Source organism: Elgaria multicarinata, chromosome 4 (genome assembly GCF_023053635.1).
Source record: "Elgaria multicarinata webbii isolate HBS135686 ecotype San Diego chromosome 4, rElgMul1.1.pri, whole genome shotgun sequence".
Classification (NCBI taxonomy): Eukaryota; Metazoa; Chordata; class Lepidosauria; order Squamata; family Anguidae; genus Elgaria; species Elgaria multicarinata.
In genome coordinates this window covers 75,924,253-75,946,853 of record NC_086174.1, presented here as the reverse complement: position 1 = coordinate 75,946,853, position 22,601 = coordinate 75,924,253, and the positions used below count along the sequence as shown (strand labels likewise).

General features: G+C 39.3%; 1 protein-coding gene across 2 annotated transcripts in view; it reads left to right on the top strand.

Annotated features, from left to right (window-relative positions):
- UTRN (utrophin) overlaps positions 1-22,601 on the top strand; it is a 390,352-nt gene that overhangs the window by 301,572 nt on the left and 66,179 nt on the right. For both annotated transcript variants that reach the window (XM_063124582.1, XM_063124583.1), the window contains 2 exons: positions 13,074-13,135; positions 14,348-14,422. In XM_063124582.1, coding sequence (XP_062980652.1) covers positions 13,074-13,135; positions 14,348-14,422 — 137 coding nt within the window. The remainder of the gene's footprint in view (positions 1-13,073; positions 13,136-14,347; positions 14,423-22,601) is intronic.

Sequence of the window (22,601 nt, the reverse complement as noted above, 5' to 3'; positions counted from 1 at the left end):
AAGGATTTAATCCCAGTCAAATTGATAATTTTTCCTTACCTCACAGAAACTGGACTGGAAGTTACTTTGCCCAATGAACAACTGAGCACTCCATCGTGCCAGCTTACCCAGTCAGTATTAGATATGTTACCCTAACAAGCACAATACAATATAGAATGAGTTATGCTGGTAGTGGAGAAGAAATTGTGAGGTAGGAGAGCTTCTATCAAATCAAGGAGTGCACTTTCTCATCAACCCCCTCAATTCAGGCCTCACGAGAGCTCCCCGAAGCCTCCCAATCAAGAGCAGATTGGCCTTGTCAAGGCTGAACACTATTTACTCTAAACCCCATCCTTTCTTCACTGTGGCACCAGTGTCCACTCTAATGAATGTATTTGATGAATGTATGTCCAAATTGCTTCCCTAATGCAAGTCATCATGTATTTAGCACAACTGCTTCATTTTCATTGGCTGATGATGACTAAGATATTTTGCTTAAATTCTGAATAGGATACTTTGCAGCCTTATCTAGCTTTGTGTGATGCAGAGAGGGGGTCAGGATTTTTAAAGTCTTCAATGGATTTTTAAGAGAGGAAAGTGTCAAAATGATTTAAAGCCTTCTATTTCTCAAGAGAAACAGTGCTTACTCTGTCTCTTGTCCACTGCCAGTGCTTAACAAGCTTTTACGTGTACAGACAGCAGAGTCTGAAAGGAGTATTTATTGGGGAAGAAGAACTTACTTTCATAATGTGCTCTTCTCTCCACACAATTCCAAAAATGTATGGTATATATATATACACACACATACCTAGCCCAAAGATATATTGGCAGACAGTGCACATCTCTTTACGAATCCTGTTCTATGCTCAGGGCAAACTGTTTTCTTGACCTAGGTTCTTACAGTTTTGTTTTTGTATATAAACAAATTCAGTTATATTTATTATGTAAAAATATCCAAAAGCAAGATGGTAATGCTTTCATTAGGACTTGGTATGCTGCCCAAACCCCAAACTGGTTGATTCGTAGGACAAATCCATTAGGTTTGCAATTCTTGTATGTGTAAGAATCCCAGAATTCAATTAATCAAGCTTTATTTTTATAATTCTAACCCAGATTGATTATAACTGAATTTATATTTTCTGCACCTGTGCAGTCTATATGCCTAAGAAACCAAACTCCACCATTTTGTGCATGCTCTGATGTTGGGTGCTTTAATGTCTCAAAAAAATATAAATGTCCCATTTGCAGTGAAAATGTGCATACAATTATTTTACTTAAATCTTTTAGTTACTCTTTGCCCAAACCAATCCATTTAAATTTTGGACCTGAAACCAATCACATTTGAAGAAACAGTCGTATTTATTTATTTATTACATTTCTATACCACCCAATAGCTGAAGCTCTCTCAGTGGTTCACAAAATTAAAACTATGAAGAAAATTCAAAGTATAAAACAAACAACAGTATAAAAACACAGTATATAGAACAACCAGGATAAAACCGAGCAGCAATGCAGAGATTAATACAGATTTAAAACAGCAAAATTAAAAAACTAAGATGACAAACTATTAAAATACTGAGAAAATGAAAGGTCTTTACCTGGCATTGAAAAGAGTATAACGTAGGTACCAGGCGAACCTCTCTAGGGAGCTCATTCCACAGCTGGGGTGCCACAGCAGAGAAGGCCCTCCTCCTGGTAGCCACCTGCCTCACTTCCTTTGGCAGGGGCTCATAGAGAAGGATCCCTGAGGATAATCTTAGGGTCCAGGCAGGTACTTATGGGAGAAGGCATTCCTTCATATAACCTGGCCCCAAGTCGTTTAGGGCTTTGAATGTTAATGCCAGCACTTTGAATTGGGCTCGGACCTGGATTGGCAGCCAGTGAAGCTGGAAAAGGATGAACATAATGTGGTCTAATTGAGGGGTCCCCAACCCCTGGGCCACGGACCAGTACCGGTCTGTGGCCTGTTAGGAACCGGGCCGCGTTCTCATTGACAATGCATTTTCTGCATTGACAACAACCAAAATGAGATTACGGAGTAGACTGGACATAAGCAACACACTTCGGGTGTCGCTGTCTCCCATCACCCCCAGATGGGGCCATCTAGTTGCAGGAAAACAAGCTCAGGGCTCCCACTGATTCTGCATTATGGTGAGTTGTATAATTATTTCATTATATATTACAAAGTAATAATAATAGAAATAAAGTGCACAATAAATGTAATGTGCTTGAATCATCCCAAAACCATCCTCTCAACCCCCCCCCCCCGCGGTCCGTGGAAAAATTGTCTTCCACGAAACCAGTCCCTGGTATAAAAAAGGTTGGGGACTGCTGGTCTAATTGACCAAAAGGACTGACATAAAGCGATCTAATTGGCCAATTGCCTGTTAACAGTCTTGCTGCCATTTTGTACCAGCTGAAGTTTCCGGACTGTTTTTAATGACAGCCTCATGTATAACACAATGCAGTAATCCAGGCGAGAGGCTGGGAATAGCTGCACTTACTGGTACAGATGGGTGAGAATTTTGTTTCATTTTCATAAGAATTTACCAAGATTCACAAAGTTCTTCGTATTCAGGAGAGAAAGAATGTGAGATTTTAAAAAAATGAATGTGGGAGGAAGTGAAACTGACAGATTCACCCACCCCTACAAATTATGTCAAAAAACTGGCTTCGGACTGCTCTACCATTTTGGCCCATTAAAACCACGTTACATCTCCTGGCAATTGGGCAGCACATGGATGTCCTTGGACATAATTAGGTGCGTATGCATCTATGTGCACTGTGACGGTGGACATAATATATTACCATGCCATAACATGTGCATAAATTGATATATGAAGCACTGGAGGCAGACTAAATTCATGTAATATAAACTTGTGCAGATTAGCTTTCCTTGAGTTATTTTGGATTCATAATTTGGGTTTCCCTGGCATGCCTTTTGGATTTTGTGCAATGAAGAGGGAGGGACATGTAACCTAGTCTGCATCTGAATACCAACGGTATACACCAGGCAAAAAGCCAATCTTTTGAAAGCAGGCTGTTGTGATAAACCTTTATACAATTTTTCTCAATCTATCTTGCCTTCATTTTTTAATCTTTCCCTCACGTTCCACAGTAATAGTTTATACGCTTCTGTCATTTGAGTTCTTCATTTATTGCAGTCGACATCAGTGGACAGTATAAGAAGGTAGTGGCTGAGCAAAGAGAAGCTAGTTTTTCAACTGTCAAATTTAGGTGCTTTTAAGGAAAGTTGAAAAGTTTTTTTTTATAAAAAATTGACTCACGGGATTTAGACTAATAAGCAGAGATGGAAATGCTGTGTGTGTGCAGCCACAAAGGATTAACTGTCTGCTGACATTTGTAATAGACACAATAAGTTTGGACAAATGGTTACTAGAGTAAAAATTGATTTCTTTAAGCAAATGTTAAATTGAATGCATTTTCATTGTATGTTGTATTGCAAATATATGTGGATTATAACGAGCCTGATAAGGATTCTGTTATTTATAACCATTCTGTACATAGACAAAAGATACATTTGGATTCCCATAGAAAATGGAAAAATCAAGCCTGAGAGAAATATAATCATTTTCTTTAAAACAATCACGTTGCGATATCATTTAAAAAGCAATTTTAAACACACACACACACACACATACACTATGCCTAAATGCCTGAATCAAGGCCTAAATTAAGGGAGTATTCATGGCATGTCTTGGCATTGTTCAGTTCCACTGTTATGTTGTAGTTGTATATTTAATTTTCTGAAGTAATCTCTTTTACTTTTATACATTTCGCCAACATTGTGAACCCCTTTGAAGGGTTCTCTGTCAGACACATCACATTTGGAATGCATATATCTAAATTTGGAGTGTGGGAAATGTATTCCATGGTCTGTCAAGTCCTGAGGACAAATAGTGAGATGTTACTGTCTGACACTTTGTCCTGCATGGCTAACAAATCCAGTCTCTCCCTGCTTCCCTCTTGCTCCCTGTCTTGCTCTGGCATTTGATTATCTAGTTAATATCTTTTGACTTGCCTCCCTGAAGCAGACATTGTTTGACCTTTTTAATTGTGCTACCTCATTCTGTTTTAGTACAGTGTATCCCAAGGTCAATTTTGCTTGGTTTCCATTTGCCTTTTACCTGATAACTGATGTTGAATTCTGGTTTTATTTGTCTGTGCAGTTCAACAGTTCTTATCAAAACTAGAAGATACTTTCCCCTTTCCCATCCTTCAAGGGTCTTTATTCAACAAAAACATAGCTACTGTATTTAGTTACTTATTTACTACATTTTGGTCCCACCCTTCCTCCAAGGAACTCAGGGCAGTGTATAAAGTTTGTTATTGTGCCCATTTTATCCTCACAACAACTCTAAGAGGTAGGTTAGGCTGACAGAGAGTGACTGAACCAAAGTCGCCCAGTGGGCTTTATGGCTGAGTAGATATTTGAACTTGGGTATTTCGGGTCCCAATCTGACACTCTAACCACTATACCACGTTGAGTCTTTATAGAGATTAATATCATGTATTGATATTTATTCTAGATCTTATTTCTCTGTGATGCTCTTTCAGCTTTTATGAGCTTCTAAATCTGAGATATTCCCAAACAATAACTATTCAAATCACCTCTCTTTCCTTAATGCCCAGTTTTCTATATCCTGGTTTGATAGCAAGTCACAGTTTAAGTGCAGTTTTAAGTGACTCCTTGCACCCATATTAACAATAAAAAATCCCTCTTCGGCTACAACTTTGCTATACTCCCTTTCTTTATGGTTTCCCTATGAGGGCCAAATTAGATATCCAGCAGAGATATAGATCTAGAAATTGCTGTGTGGACAGGGGATTATGCCTTCCCCAGTTGCTTTACTCTTGTACTCCCTGTTCACAGCTCCTATTCCCACACTAGGGTGCCCCAAACATGTTCTTGCTACATCTGAAGGCACAACAAGATCCAGTCACAGATCTTTTTGATACGTTCACAAACCCTAAAAGTAGCTGTGGGTGAGGACTCAGGCTTTAATTTTGATTAAACTATGGTGGCTAGGTATGAAGTGTTTAACTCTTTTCTCCTGCACTACTTTCTTCATCAAGATCCTTTGGGTACCTGTTGTATGTAATCCATTTGTAGTGTGAAGGTCGAGAATAAGAAGACGCAACAATAAAGAGAGGAGACAACTTTACAGCTGGATTTTAAATAGGGCCACATTTTATTAAATGATCTGCAAGAGGGGATGAATCCTAACGGGCAATCCAGTATGACCTGTTGCCAGGCCCCTGAAGTTGGGCGAGCCATTCGTGGCCCAAGGGTAGGCGCTGCATCTTTTGCCTTCCCCTAGGCCTGCCCCTTGTGGGGTTGGGGAACCTTCCTTTTTCACGCCCTAACTCACGCCGTCCAGCTCTGAGTGGGTGAGTAGACTCGGCCCCAAAGGGAAGTCGTATCTCCCAGGTAGGCCGTCGTATAAAGATCCAACATGTCAAAAATCCTCATGAGTATTTGACCAGAAATAGCAGTGGTTGGCATGAAGCTCTTGTCCTTTGCCAGTGGAGTGCTTGCCTGCATGGGAGTATGAGTGTCTCCCTTGTCTGGACGGGACAAGGGGAGCATTGTTCCTCACTATTGGAGAGAAGAGTGTTAGAGAAATGTGGTTCAGATAAGACACAGTATTTACATATAGCAAAGAGGGTGGGAGAGACATGGGAGGCAGTTTCATAAGCTATACGTTACAACATGGGTTTCCCCTTACTCGGGCTTAATTGTGTGGCGTGCTCTGTCCTGGCTCCCCCAGTTGTTGGGGTTGAGTTGGGTGTTGAGGATCTGTGTTTAGAAGGTTCTAGGCAGAGAAGTGTTAGCAACGTGCTCAGTTGTGCTCCTGTCCTGTGCTACCCATGGCTGTGCCATTTCAGCAGCCATGGGTAGCACGGCATATCTTCAATGGCAGAAGAGCTCTGCTGGTGGAGTGTAGCAGGGCTTCTGCCAAAACCTAGAATGCCTCCGCTGAAAAATTTTGTGTATAGGATTGTGCCCTTAGATACTGAATCATAAAATCTCTTAGAATAAAATACTCTTAAATCTTTGTTGTTATATACTAGGTAGGAGAAACATTAAAACCATGGCCTTAATCCCATATTTATACGTTTATTTCTGTGACCTTCCAAAATAGAAAGGGATATGTATTTTATTTATTTATTTATTTATTATATGTTTATACTGAAGCTCTCTGGGCAGTTCACAACAAATTAAAACCATAAAATATGAAACAGTAAAATGCAGGTGATAAAAAAACAATATAAAAGTTTAAAAGCTTAAAGCTACAATATAAAAATAAAATAATCAAACAGAAGCCAGCAGCAAAACATGTAAAATAAAGTACCAGATAAAACACACTGAAAAACTAAAATGCCTGGTGCCAAAACAAGCACAACGTAGGCATAGTTAACTATTGAATAACTGTATTCCAAGAACTTTTGATCAAGGAGTTTTGTTATTCACCCTAGTATATCCATGGCTTCATAATTTTTGTAAGTTTCGTGCAGGCTTTGAACAGCTGGGATACATCTAGGCTAGCATCCATGGATGAGAAAAAGTGGGTTAGGCTTGTTCATTAAAAATGGTTGTGCCATTGTGGATGGTATGCAGTATTCACAGGCTGCAGAAAGCGTTTATATTTTACAATTTTATTGACAAGGCCCGTGAACAAGCAGGTTGCAGCAAGAGAAATGAGGAACAACCCTAGGGGGATCTTGCACCTACCGAGGGCCTGGGGTGTGGGCCCTCAGCAGGTGCCCAACCATGCCCCCCACTTGATGCCAGCTCTGTTTTCTACCCCCCCTCCCCATATTTGACATTAACAAGAGAGGTGTCATGAAAATCTGACAGTACCAAAGGCGCAATTTGCTATCAAGATTTGTGGATCTGCTGAATATAACAAATCTTGCTTATATAGTTTGATTAATGAAGCGGTGCTTAAGTTAAAATGAAATTAATGTGAGACAAGGCAGATGGTGGGTTTGAAAATCCAATACCACAAATGTTCGAAATGCATTCTTGCCATGTTGCAGGAAAGCAAAAGACATCATACAGTATTCTACAAATAGAAAAATCTGCAGATAATTTTAGCCTGTGAATGTCCAGTTCTAGAAAGAACAGATGAGAGTATGTCTTGATGATACAGTCAGATTAGCAGATGTGCCTGTGGTGCCCCTACCTATTAGAGATTCTGTCCAGATCTCTCCCTGAATACTGTTTTTTTTTTAAAAAAACCCTGAAATGCGAGCTATATATTCTCTCTTAATTTTCTTTTCCCCTTTCTTTTTTATTTTTATTTATACATCCAAACTACATAGCCATGGTATGTATTTTTGTTACCAGAGTTAGGACGTGAGCTGACTAAATTTCTTCTCTGTGTGGCTGAATATATTAAAATGAGTCCTGTAAATGGCGGTGTGCCTGTGTGGCCCCAGGGCTTTTGAAATCAGGGACACACACATTGCTAATCCACTCCTGGAGATACTTGGTAGCGTCAGCCTTTTCCTTCACTATACCATATCAAGTTCAGACCTGACACCATTAAATTAATAATAGTGGCAGATGTATGTTTCACTTAAACCTTATGGTGATTTTATAATGCAGAAAGTAGCCGAAAAGAAGGGGACCCCAAATAACAAAGAAACAAAAAAGCCAAAGAGCAAGGGGTGGAACCTGGAGTATGTCCAAAAAGATGTATTATAGCCTACGTGTTTCGAATTGTGTAGAGTCCTTCATCAGGGCACTCTAAAAGAAATGGTAAGATAATATGGTTCCCTCCCATGATGAGCGATTTTGTTATATTTGTTATATAGTAGTATATAAACGCTACTAATAAATAAATAAATAAATAAAAAATCTTATCCCAATTACAATATGAGAACCTTTAAAACTGCAGCTTGGAAATAAAAAAAAACTTTTGTTGTTTACCTCATGTTTGCCAGTTTTCTCTGTTTAGCTTGCTTCACCAGATAAATTACTTTTTTTTTTTAAGCAAGGAACTAAGTGGTGACTATTTAACATTATTAGATGATTGTGCAAAATGAGGCAAACAGTTATTTATTTATTTATTTATTTCACTTATATACCACTCCCATAGCCAGGGCTCTCTGGGCGGTTTACAGAAATTCTAAAATTAAGATTAAAACGAGTATACAAAATTTCAAATTTCTAAAACACAGAACATATACACATAAAGCATTAAAAACCGTTAAAAAACTAAAACATGTGGGTTATTAAGATGTGCCGCCATATGCCTGGGCAAAGAGGAAAGTCTTAACCTGGCGCCGGAAAGATAGCAGCGTTGGCGCCAGGCGAGCCTTGTTGTGCCAAGTTAAATTTAGAATCTTTGAAACCTCAGGGATTGGGGAAGTCTCTTGCATTCTGAGTCAGCTCTACAATTTAAAATATTAGCTGTACTATTTTAGCTGTTTCATTTTTTAATTTGACTGTGTCAGGACACTGAAAGCAGCTTAACCATTCAATGTACTTAGCTCATATCTGAGCCCATCAAACTATTTGTGCTGCTTCATTCCCTATCAGTACTCCTGCAATAAAAGGGTTGCCATTGCTCTTCCTTGTGTGTGTGTGTGTGTGTGTGTGTCTATGTATATTTTGAGCTTCGACAAAGGGAAGGGGGAACATCCACAGTAGTTTGGGGTCCAAATACGCACACCAGAGTAAAAATTCTCATCTAATGGCACAATTAGTTATACTGTTACAGTAGTCAAGATAAGTAGTGTTATTTGATCATTATTATTAACTCCTGAAAATGTCGAGTTGAAGGGTTAAGTGTACAACTAAGATAATGGATCTGAGACCATGAGAAGGAATTAGCAAATAATGGATCTGAGACCCTGAAGGAATTAGCACTGGGAGTTATTATAATCCTTAACACAATTTCATGTTTTACATGAAATTGGAGTGATTTCCAAACAAATCAGATACCTTCAAATGCATTAAAACAAGCTTGGGCAGAAAGTAGTGTGTTCTTCTTCTTGGCATGAATTTTGGGCTGCATTACACAGCTAGAGAGGGGCATCCACAAGGTTTGAATTGAATACTTTCCCTCTGTTCACTTCCATTGAGATAGCACCATCTAGTGACAGAACATCCTGCTTTCCCCCAGCTGTTACTACTTTAAAAGTGGTTCTTTTCATGGCAGAATTTCTAAAGGATATTGTGGGAGATGTCCAGGTCATTCATGTTGTCATGTAAATGACCTGCAAACTTCTGTGAGTGGCCAATTATGAGAGTGTAATCAATTGCTCATGTAAGGAAGTTCTAGATCTTCAAAGATTTTCACTTAAACTTTTAGCATTCCTGTTCACTAGCCATGCTGTGAACTTCTGAAACCATGTGGAGGTTACCTTTTGCCAAAGCCCAAACTATCTGGAAATTACCTGGATATTTAAAAATACATCTTCATAGGATAAATTTGTAATTTTGCATTGCTGCTGTTTTTATCTGGTTGAGCTTTTATATTGTATTTTATATTATGGTTTTATACTGTTGTTTTATACTTTGAATGGTTTTAATTTTTGTGAACCGCCCAAAGAGCTCCGGCTATTGGGCGGTATAGAAATGTAATAAATAAATAAATATCCTGATACATTATGGCTGGGTTTTTTTGGGTTTTTTAAAAATGTAACTTAATCCTTTTTTCTTTTCTTTTTTTTAAAGTACTACTCTGACCTAATTGCCTTATGTGGAAGGGATCCAACACAGCCTTTTCATTGATGGAAAGGGATCCATTAGCAGAACCTGGAGGGGGGTGGTTCCCATTCAAACCGGCAGCCCCCCACATTCCCTCAAAATCCGCTTCAAAGGTGTGGGAAACCCTCTGGAGTAGGTTTTCAGGCCATATGGAAGGCTGCAGTGGAGAAGAGAGAGGGACCCTCTTTGTTTGTTTCTTTTCTGAATTGAAACATTAATCCTCTTTTGCATATAAAAAGCGTCTTACAAATTTGGTAGGGGGATCAAATGGGGTTAGCTCCAATGATACACTAGCTCAATATGTAGTTCAATACATCAGTATTTTAATGCATTCATTGGTTTACTTCAGAGGCACTATACTAGTGAAAGTAGACACTGAATCACCTGTTCTATATTGTCAAGAATTATGATCTAATAAAAGTGATTCAACCATAGTTTGGGAAGATTTTTATATCTGGAACTGGGTGAAATATAAGCACATTTTCTGTTCTGAAACATTAAAGTACTAGTAACTTTTTATTTGCACTGTGAATGAACAACCCTAGTATTCTCTGGCACTATGAAGAAATCATGTCATAGAACTCAATCAGTATGGTATTTACTTATTGGGCCAAGTTGTTGATGAAAGAACATGCATTTGTTCCATATTAAGCTTACTGAATTTACAGTGCAATTAAATGCATGTCTACTCAGAGGTAAGCCCCACTGAATTTAGTTAACTGACTCCCAGATAAGTGTGTATAGGATTGCATTCTTAACTACTACTGTTTTAATACATTATGAACAAGATAGATTTGCCTTTAGTCAAAAATCTATATGGCACAATTGAACACCTCCCTCTACTTCTGGAGCTTTGAAAATAAACATTCATATTAGCTGTATGGTAGATAAATTCTGAATATTGTTAAAGCATTTTCATTCTAAGAACCAGCTCTTGATGTGCACATAGCTGCATAACAATGTCAGTATATAAGTTCTGAGAATAAAAATCATCTGTATCAGGGCTGGTCAGCTGACCTTATACACCTGATAAGATGTCTGTATATCCAGCAACGAGAGGAAGGCCACAGAATTTAGCCTGCTCCCAGAGGTGCCAGAGGCACTTGTTTGTTTGACTCTTTGCTGGGGATTTACAAGGGATTGCAGCCTGTTCATTGTAATATTATTAGCTTCATTATAAAGGCGGTTCAAATGATGTGGGCATGAACAATGTTAGTAAGGATTGGTGCTAACATGTTATGTAAGTCTAGAGCCATAAAATGCCTGTTTTTGCATCGTTCCTTTGTTGAACTTTATCCAACTGTATATGTTTTAATTTTGTAAATCCACCTTGAGGCCCAGCATTGGGCAAAAGGCAGGATACAAATAAAGATTATTATTATTATTATTATTATTATTATTATTATTAATAATAATAATAATGCTGTCTGTAAGTAGTCACCTCAGTTTGGGACTATAATAGTTTAATGGGAAGCATGTATTTGGAAACTTTAACTCACCCAGACTACTGCAGCCAAACGGTTGACTGGTGTCAACTACAAGGGAGTTGTTAAACCAACTTCACTGGCTAATGGCCTGTTTCCATGGACAATTCAAAGTGCTTGTTAGAACCTATAAAGCTCTGTACAGCTTGGGATCAGGCTACCTGAAGGACCGCCATTCCCACATGAGCCTGCCCGGGTTTTAAGATCTTCTGGGCAGGCTCTTCTCATGGTTCTGCTGGCATCAGAGATTTGGTGGGGACGAGAGAGGGCCTTCTCAGTGACTGCTCCCAGGTCCTGGAAGGCTAGATTTGTAATTGTGTTTTTAATCTATTTGTTTTTATGATTGTCTTAATTGATATTTTGATTTTATTCTCCATTTTATTGTCAGTCAGCTTGAGTGATAGTTGTTGGTGGAAAGGTGGAATATAAATATGAATAAAATAAATAAATAAATAAATTCAAATGTGTGCATGTTCAGTGTCAAGTAAATATAATTTATTTCTAGCCATGGTTCTGGCAGTGGAGAGGAGATTCAAACAGGCAATCACATTGGTCCATTGCATTGGAATTTCTGTATGTAAATTTGTTCCTAATTACATGCCAGGCAATGCAATATAAGGAAATATTATGTAAACATACGGAACCTGTAGATTTCAAATAAAACCAATTTTAAGCCAGCTGGGTCAAAGTTTACTGGGCTTTTTCGAATACAGGCCCTATTAACGTTAACTGGACTTATAAAGTATGTTGGATATGCTCTTAATCAGCTCCAGTTCTTCATTTCAATGAGACTCACACAGAGAAAATGCCCTGGTAGATTTTGCCCATTGGCTTTATGAATTACCTCTTTGGAGTGAGTGTAGAGTCCCATTAGAGCAGATTCATGTTTAAGTAAAATGAGAGAATATAGTTTACTGCTTCATTAAATATCACCTAATTTGCTAATATATAGGACCATTTAATAATAATAAATCACAGTGGGTATGTGAGAGTTTTTTAATATAACAAATCTAGTGAAATTAATTTTCTAGTTAATCTGATTTAAACGTATATACTAGAGTGTGTCTAGAATGAATAATCTTATAGACCAATAATGTATGGAAACAGAACATGACAAATGGACAGCAATAGATTTAAAATTCTGTGAGCAGTCTAAATTTAATCTTATTTGTATGGCTGGATACACACGTTCTTGATGGGTTAAATGGTGGATAAAATTGTAATATTCATTGCATCGGAATGCTCTTTAGAGGTTCAATGTAGCAATACATTAAAGTAATTACTCCATGATCTTTAGCATGAGTGAGTTAAAGGTCATTTTGTACTTTGAGTACGTTGCTAACTGTTAAGGTTAATATATATACTGAAACCATTGAATTATAATTTATGTTAAGAATATTGGGAAAATGCTCTCCTTTAATAAAAATGTGATATTTAGTTTAATCTGTGCATACAGAAGGTACATTTCATTTACTACTTGTGTGGTGTAACAGAGAAGATATATGTAAGGCTATTGCACAAAAATTTAAAAACCTGTGTAAATATAGATATGGAGCAAGATCTAAAGAGCAAATCTAACTGGACTCATTGCTTTGTGCATGTTTTTCAAACACAAAATCCTTCTCCCATGTGACCGCTTTCAGAACTCCCCAGGTTTCAAAAGGAGGCTTGGCATTTGAGATGTAGGTCTAACAGTCAGGATGCATTAATCCAAAGCTCCTATGCATGTGTGACATTAGTCACATGGTTTCTTGGATACTGGCCATTGTATATTAATGTTAAAGCTAAGTGTTTTTTTTTTTATCAGACCTATAACTATCCCCAAAAATTTAGTCTTTACTTTTTTATGGTTCTTCCTTTCACAGTCACCTTACTCAAACAACCTGCTGGGATCACCCTAAAATGACTGAACTCTTCCAGTCATTAGGTAAGTTGACTTCTCCTTACTTAAAAGTAATTGGCAAAACATGTATCTGATAGGCCAATTCTGTGAGCTCCCTGTAATTTTTATGTTTATTTATTTATTTATTTATTTATTTCATTTCATTTTTATACCGCCCAGTAGCCGAAGCTCTCTGGGCGGTTCACAAAAATGTTCATGAAATTACTCTTAGGAAGATGATGGCACTACACTATAGTATCAAGTTTAGTTTGTTAATTAGGCAAAAACATTCTAACCCACTTAATGAAAGGGATGGCATGTTGCGACTTAACCTTTTAGCAGGATGTGTGTGTGAGTGTGTGTGTGTGTGTTGTGGTTATACTTCATTCTCACTCATAAATGCACATATTACAGCATGGCTCCCCATGCTGTGAAACTAAATTTCAAATTAAATATGCTTGTTGGTGTTCCAAAGTTTGGGATATGTTTCAGGGAGCACATTTGCAATAAGGAATGGGAGCTGTATTTTGAAAAGAAATTTAAATGACTCCTGCACGCCATAAACATTGGCGTTCTTCCAGCATTTTGGGTGCCACTGACCTATGATCACATTCTGTGTGGCTATGAACTACATGGGCAGAGACTGAACTCTTGCACACTGGAAGGCAATTGCCAAATTGATGGAAAAGTCATTTTCCTAGTCAAGCAAAAGCTTCTCTCAGTTATGCTGCTGCCACACAACTGGGGAAATTTATTTATTTATTTATTTATTACATTTATATACTGTCCCATAGCTGAAGCTCTCTGGGTGGTTTACAAAAGTTAAAAACATGTCTAAAAGGCACCAAGTAGGAGGGAATTTTAATTCATATTTAGTTTTTTCAGCTGTGTACATCTGAGGGCCGCATTAGAAATGTGCCATCAAGCAAGCAGACTAGGGTAATTTGAATATTTTACTACATGAAACCTGTGGCTATCAGGCATGGGCAGATTTTATTTGTGTGATTCCATGCAAGTAAGTAGAAATTGCTAAAATGTTTCTTAAGTGCTGCCATGTCTTCCAGTCTTTGGACTGGTAACTGACATTAAAGCTTGTCTCTTGGTTTCATCTGGATTATTGTATTCCTTCTCCCTCGTTTTGCCTTCGTTTTGTTTATTTAAAAAAGATTTATCTGCAAATACTTTTTCTTAATTAACAACAAATATCTGATGCTCCCTTAGAATATTCTAACATTTCTGCCCTTTGCCACTTTTTAGCCGATTTGAACAACGTGCGCTTTTCTGCTTACCGTACAGCCATCAAAATCCGGAGACTACAAAAGGCACTGTGTTGTAAGTTTACATCGCAAAGCTCGTTATTTTCTCTGCATAGGGATTAGGATGAGGAGCCAAAGTGGAACTGCCCTAAAGATATAAATACTGGAAATAGAGTCCTGTTTGCTGATGTTTCATTCATGCACCAAATGATGATAGCGGTTGCTCATGTGGCTATAAATTAATGTCGTTAATGGAAGGGAGGACAGGTTAGCACAACGATATATATCTTTCTTTCTGAACCATAGTTCAGGTTGGGAAACACAATTGCATGTGCCATATGAATGATTATGTGGAATAGCAATGTGCAGGGGGCAGGGACCTTTGCCTTTCGCTGAAATAAATATTTAGAGCACTTGTATAGTGGAGCATGGTTGGCTATATCATTCCAAACTGCTGGCTGTGGGATGTATGTTTAAATGCTCCCTGCATGTTTTACTTTAAGTAAAAAGCTCACTGAATATGCAGAATCGAATCTCTCGCATCCTAAAATGGAAGGGGCACCAGGAGCATATTCTACCAATGTTGGCACAACTGAAACTGCAATATTCTAAAATGCTTTGATTTAGCATAGGTAGAGATTTCCCCCCTCCATTTTCTTCCACTATAGCTCCTTAGGCCTAATCTACACAAAGCAGGATATTGCACTATGAAAGCGGTATGAAAGTGTTATATAAAAGGCAGGAGCTATACTACTGCTTTATAGCGGTACAATATCAGGTCATGAAACAATATTGCTTGGAGGAACAAGGGGGGCAGACACCGTGGCTGCTGGGAGGAGCAACACAACCATCGCTGTGAAATAAAATGGTGGCCAAAATGGTAAATCAGCCTCATGCAAGAGTCTTAATATATAGGTAAATTGGAAGTGTGTTTTCTGTTCTTTTCTGCACTGGTGTGGATTTTCATTGTCTAGCTCCTTCCTATCTCTCCTCTCTCATCTCACACTATTGCCCCGCTCGTGCTCTTCGCTCCTCTGATGCCATGTTTCTTGCCTGCCCAAGGGTCTCTACTTCCCTTCCTCGGCTTCGTCCATTTTCTTCTGCTGCCCCTTATGCCTGGAACGCTCTTCCAGAACATTTGAGAACTACAAGTTCAACTGCAGCTTTTAAAGCTCAGCTAAAAACTTTTCTTTTTCCTAAAGCTTTTAAAACTTGATTTTGTTCTGACTTTATACTGTCAGTTTTACCATACCCAGTGCCTGTTTACCCTACCCTGTACCTGTTTGCATTCTCTTCCCCTCCTTATTGTTTTATTATGGTTTTATTAGAATGTAAGCCTATGCGGCAGGGTCTCGCTATTTACCGTTATACTCTGTACAGCACCATGTACATTGATGGTGCTATATAAATTATTATTATTATTATTATTATTATTATTATTATTATTATTCAGGCATGAGACTGTTGACATGTAAAACAGCTATGGAAATCTGCACATACCATTGTCTGGTAATGTAAGTGAGATGCAGGCAAAGCAAAGCAAGACAGACTTGAGAATATATAAAAGGTACCATTTGAGGTTGGCTGGTTAAACCTTGACCTGATCCATTCCTGCACTTCAGGCAGTGGGCCCCATACAGCAGAGCTGCTCTCCACACTGTGATTGTTTCATTCAAATATTCTTTTGTGAGGTAGATTGACATTGAAACCAGTTGAAAGGAATGTGCTTGGGGGTGTGGGGAGGAAATGGAGAAAGTGCTGAGGTAACTCAGGCAGTATTCAGTAGGGTAGTAGTAACACTTTTATTTTTAGTCCTGCTTTCCCCAGAAAGTCAGTGTCTGCATGTTGACAATCCAGCTGACAAGTTACTGGAAATGCTGATGATGTGTAGAGTGACTACAAATGGCTCAGCTAAAAAATCCTCCTTGGCTGTCTGCCTCACCAAATCCAAACACAATTTTGTCTTTAAGGCTAATTCCCGTGAAACGGAAATGCAAACGTGTATGTCTATGTTCCTTTTCACTTTTAAACAGTTTTGAAAATGCCCAAGAGATTCTATTAAGGGGTTAAGTTAAGTTGAACTGCAAAAAAAAAAAAAAAAAAAAAAGTTATGTCCTTATAAGCCTTAATATTCTGCTGCTTATAAAAACTTGGCATCCAAGACCTACCTGATAAGGTCTACAATTGTGCAAAATATCAAACTGATTTGATACAAATTGTCACAGGTACTTCAAGTTAAAATGTGTGGAAAATTGACACATTTGTCTTTTTTTACTCCAAGCTACAGCTTGTTGTTTCAGATACTTCTTTAACATTTTTGTGAAGCCTACCGATGTATGTTATAGGTGTGCCTGAGGAGGCGTGCCTTCAAAAGTTATTAAGGTTTTTCTGCCCCATGAAAGCCTATGGCAGCAACTGCTGTCAAAGTTTTGTTGGGCGTGCTCAGTTTCACACTAGACCTAGAATGCTGCCAGTACTCCAGTGTTTTGAGAGGAATTCTCTATGCAAGACCTGTTCCTTTAGTCATGGAATGTGACCTCATAAAGTGGAACTACATGTTACTGTATCCCTACTCACCACTCTAGGATCCTGATCCATGTGAGGTCCCATGAGCTTACTTTTGGTAAAAAAAATAAATATACCCTAGCTACATCTTTAAAGTAACATGCAGTTAAACAGTCAGACAATTTGGGAGGGGTAGGGATGGACTGCACAGGTGGTGATGGGGAACAGGAGGATCTGGACCTCACACTGCATTTCTGAAAGCAGAAAGGCAGCATAAGCATCCCAAACCTTGCTCTTACTTTCTATGTGGTGGAGGATGGACATGCAAGGATTGTATTTCACACAAACATTAAGATGGTTGTGAGAATGTAGCCCTGTTCATTCATTCTCATTGTATGTAAGCTCTACCAGTGAGGAAGGGAAGTAGGAATGTGCTCCCTCGTCGTTCTCATCACTTTCTACATGTGGAGGGTGATTCTTTACAGGCTCCTAGCCAACTCTGCTCCGCTTCCAGCTCCTGCCCCTCACCTGTCAGTTCCTCCTTCAACTCTCTCGGCGTTCCCTTCGGTCTCAGCTGATGAACTGTCTAAAATACTGCGCTCATCGAAGCCTTCCACTTGTTCCCGTGATCCGATTCCCTCTCGCGTCTTTATTAATCTTATCCCCGCTATTCTCCCGTCCTTGCTTCACATCATTAATTCTTCTCTGTCCTCTGGTTCATTTCCTTCTGCTTTTAAACATGCTACAGTCTCTCCCATTCTCAAAAAACCCACTCTTGATCGACTATCACTGTCTAACTACCGACCTGTCTCCCTCCTGCCCTTTGTCTCAAAGATCCTGGAACGTCTGGTCTACTCTCGTTGTCTTGACTTTCTCTCTAATAACTCTGCTCTGGATCCCTTTCAATCTGGCTTCCGTCCTTTGCATTCCACTGAAACAGCCCTTACCAAGATCACCAATGATCTCCTTACTGCCAAGTCTAAAGGCCATTATTCCATTCTTATTCTCCTTGATCTAACCGCAGCCTTTGACACGGTTGATCACGATCTTCTCTTAGATTCCCTCCATGACCTTGGACTCTGTGGCTCTGTCTATAACTGGTTCGCCTCCTATCTAGAGGGTCGCTCTTTCAGCGTGTCGGCTAACGGCAGCTCGTCCTCCTCTTTTCCCCTTTCAGTTGGGGTTCCGCAAGGCTCGGTGCTTGGCCCGTTGTTGTTCTCTCTATACATGCTGCCCTTGGGCAAGCTTATTCAATCTCACGGCCTCCAATATCACCTGTATGCCGATGATACACAATTATATCTTTCATCTCCGGAACTTTCTCCAGATGTTCACGATCGTATCTCAGCATGTCTTTCAGATATCTCAGCCTGGCTGCTTCATCGTCGTTTGAAACTTAACATGGCAAAGACTGAATTGCTTGTTTTTCCTCCTAAACCTTCTCCTCACCTCTCATTCTCTCTTACTGTCAACGATGTCACGCTTACTCCGGTCAAGGAAGCTCGTAGTCTTGGCTTTATATTTGACTCCTCGCTCTCCTTTACTCCTCACATCGAGGCTGTAGCTAAATCCTGTCGTTTCTTCCTATATAATATTGCCAGGATTCGACCATTTTTGTCTGTCTCTTCTGCCAAGACTCTCGTTCACGCACTGGTTATCTCTCGGCTGGACTACTGCAACCTTCTTCTCTCTGGCCTTCCTTCGTCTCACATCAGTCCGCTGGTCTCTGTCCACCACTCTGCCGCTAAGATCATCTTCCTGGCCCGCCGCTCTGACCATGTCACTCCACTTCTGAAATCTCTTCATTGGCTTCCAATTCACTCCAGAATCCAATATAAACTTCTCCTGCTGACCTTCAAGGCTCTTCACGGTCTAGCTCCTCCCTATCTCTCCTCTCTCATCTCACACTATCGCCCCGCCCGGGCTCTCCGCTCCTCTGATGCCATGCTTCTCGCCTGCCCAAGGACCTCCACTTCCCTTACTCGGCTTCGTCCTTTTTCTTCTGCTGCCCCTTACGCCTGGAACGCACTTCCAGAACACTTGAGAACTACAAACTCAATCACTGCTTTTAAAACTCAGCTAAAAACTTTTCTTTTCCCTATAGCCTTCAAATATTGAGTTTGTTCTGACTCTATACTATTAGCTTTACCCTACCCGGTGCCTGTTTACACTTCCCTGTGCCTGTTTGCATTCTCCTTCCCTCTTTATTGTTAACTACAACTTATTAGATTGTAAGCCTATGCGGCAGGGTCTTGCTATGTACTGTGTTATCTGTACAGCACCATGTACATTGATGGTGCCATATAAATAAATAATAATAATAATAATCCTCTATCTGTGGAAATTCTTCAAGATCTTGAAATGACACCATGATTACTGTTAGTGAAGTATTTATAATCTTGCAAGAGAGCAGATTCAAATACATAGGGAAGAGGGTAGGATTGCCAACATTGTAATTATAAAATCCTTTTTCAAATACCAGGGATGTTTAATAATCAGTTTAAGACAAGAGTTAAGATTATCTCACATTGGCCCAAGCTCCACAAAGCCAAGAAATTGGAAGCTAGGGCTGATGTCTTTACTGATGTGCCCTGTGATCAGTAATGATGATGTGCAATATCAGAAATTGTTCCTGCTTACAACTAGGGATATACAAATCAGTAAAAGTCAAGCTCACCATACAACTTCCATCTTGAAGCTCATTTTGACTCAAGTCTGTCTTTACCAGCATCGTGTGTATTAGGTACTACATTTCTTTAATTCAGAATTCAACAGTATGTAAGTGTCATGACTAGGCCTGTTCCCCGTAGGCTGGGGGAAGGAGTTTCAGGCAATCAATCAGAATCAGATTCTGAAGCAGAAGAGATGACACGAGAAACATACCAGCCTATATGGGGAGTGGGGGAGGTGACTCTCACGGGCTCTTCACCAGCTGGGAATGAACTTTCGCCAAACCTTATCTCTGAAAACTGTAACAACACACAGCCTGTGGGAAATCAGTATTCTTCTGAGGGGGAGGGCACTGCAAGGCTAGCTGATCCTAGAGTATGCCGCAGACTAAAATGGGCGGAGCTAAAGGAAGGTGAAAGAAGGTCGGCCCAGCTAGCTTCTCGCCAAAGGCTTCTCCAGAACCAGTCTCCCTGAAGTTAAAGCGTTCTGAGAAAAGGCTTTCCATTCTTCTTGACAGGACAATTGTCTCCCTTAATTTGCGTAGTTTTGCCTAGAGGAAAGTTCTTAGAGGTTGGACTCTCTTCAGGTGGGAAGAAATATTTATTGCCTGAATAAAGCTTTGTGGATTATGTGGCAGACCTCTTTATTGTCTCCCAATAAGGTGGGAGGCTTTGGGAAACACGACAGCAAGTTTTGGAAAATACTACTTTTTTCAGCCTTTAGCAAACCCTCAACAAGTTGTCCGTCCTTGCTTTTTAAAGCTTTGGCTTGGTGTTCTCTCTTGTAAAATAGAATAAGCATCGTACTTTATATCTTGAGAGGCTCACAAAAGCAAGCTTAAAATGTCTAGTTTTGCTGTTCTTAATTTTTGACAAGCAAGATTGGCTAGATGTGTCTGCTAAACCTCTTTCTTAGATACCACCCATACGAAGCTGTTTTGCAACTTCCATTTAAAAGGGGAAATAGTTCCCCATAATTTAAACACAGATAGCTTTTAAAGGTGTCAGACTATATAACACTTTAGAAGGGCTAATGCACTAAGGCAAAGTGGATGTCAGATTGAATCCCTTGAAATAGAGGGTCATCATCTGACTGTTAGATGTGACAAATTGCTGTCATAGCTTAGCAGTGGCAAACTCTGAAGGCCTTTTGGGGAAAACTACAAGGACAAGTCTGAAGTTGGCATCCCAAAGCCTTTGCTGACATAATGTGCTTTAGTAGAATGCTTTTCAAATGTGTCATCCATTTAGTGTTGCCCATCCATCCAGGTTTTTCAAGGAAGAGTAGTGAGTAGCAAATGGCAGGAACTGAGTTCTGGATATATATTTTTCCTAGGTGAGAAAATCCATCTGAATTAATATTTACAGCATACTGGATTGGATCTTAAGTCCCATTAAAATCAGTAGTGCAAGTTCGTAATGACTTAAGTCCCATTGATTTCAGTTTGGACAACATGGAAATAACTTAATCTGGATTCAAATTATTTTTTTTGTTATTTCTATATCTCATAGGAATAATTATTTTCTCTGAAAGAAGATATTATAAAAGTCCAGCCATAGCCTACATAGTATTTCATAAGGTTGACTTGGTTTCTAGCGTATAAGACTACTTTTTAACCCAGGAAAATCTTCTCAAAAGTTGGGGGTCGTTTTATACGCCGGAAAATACGGTATGTAAATATTAATGTAAGCCAAAACTAACGCTGGATAGTGTTTTATTAGTAAAAGTTGGGGGCCACATTGTAAAAGTTTCTTGAATTTTATGGTCAGCTGAGTCAACTATTTCGGCTGAAAACTTCATCCATTTCTGACAAAAAGATGCCATGTTACAGCCATTTTTTAAATGTCTCATCATAGTCAGTGGGAGGCACAAAACCTTGGATGTCTGAATGTCAACCCAGGTTCAATACCTGAGTTGGAGCAGATGGCCTCTGAATCTGAATGGAATCGGGCCATTTTCTGAAGTGCCAAATGGAGACTGAGTTGAATCTTATGGTTGGTGCATACCTCTAATTTATATAACTTGCTTTCTAAAGGGAGTTCTTGTTAAACCATCTTCAAAAGGGACACAACTGAGTGAGTTTGGGGGGGCTGGCAAGGGTGGGTAGGGGGAAGCTGCGAATTCTTGGCTGGCTTGATTTTTAATCCAAGCCAGAAAAGAATTTTTGGGCTTGTAAAGCTGGTGTTCTCATGGCCCAGGTCAGTCTTAATGGCTACGTGAGGTTTGCTTGTTCTCAAGCAGACAGTGACAGAGTCTTGGGCATCTACAAGAGCAGTAGAGGGCCAGGTGCTTTCAAAGAAAATAGCTTCAGATGGCCCTACAGGCAAAACAAGTTGCACAGCTCAAGAGAAGAAAGTAAAAGAAATCAGAAAAGCGCTACCACCAGATTAATTTCTGAGAAGCAGCTTCCTGGTCAGCACCTTATTTGAACAAGTAGTTCCAGGTTATCCTCGCCCAGATCTGTCTCTGCACAGGAGCAATATAATATGCTTGTCCCAGTGGGGAGAAGTTGAAGAACATTAGGTAAAACCTTTATTGTAAAGTTCTCCTTTTTATTATGGTGCATACACCTAATGGAATTTGGATGAAAGCTTATGGAAATCTCTCCCAGAGATTTACCCAGAGGAGCAGAATGAGACTCATCTGCATGAAATACAAATGGTGAAATTCTAGTTGCTGCCATAGTATTGTTTGTGGCATCTGTGGTGTTTCATGCCCTGTTGTATACTATATCTTATACATCACAAAGAGCTCTGCCCCCTCATTGCATATGAGTGATATACAGTAATTTAGAATTCATCCTAGAATTATCCAGTCTTATTTTTGTTCAGAATGGTATACTGTTAATGCACTTTTGATTCTGTGTACAAAACATGATTTGGAGGAAATGCATTTTTAACATTCTCAATGTTGTGAGAAGAATGCCAAGAAACTGCCACTCTTTGCTAAATTTTCAACCATTTCTAGTCAAAGATGTCCCTAAAGATTATGCTATTGGCCTCTAGCTTAAATTCATTTTAGCGCTTTGAAATCTCTTATTCCGTAATGTAAGACTACTTGGGGGGGGGGGAATCACGATC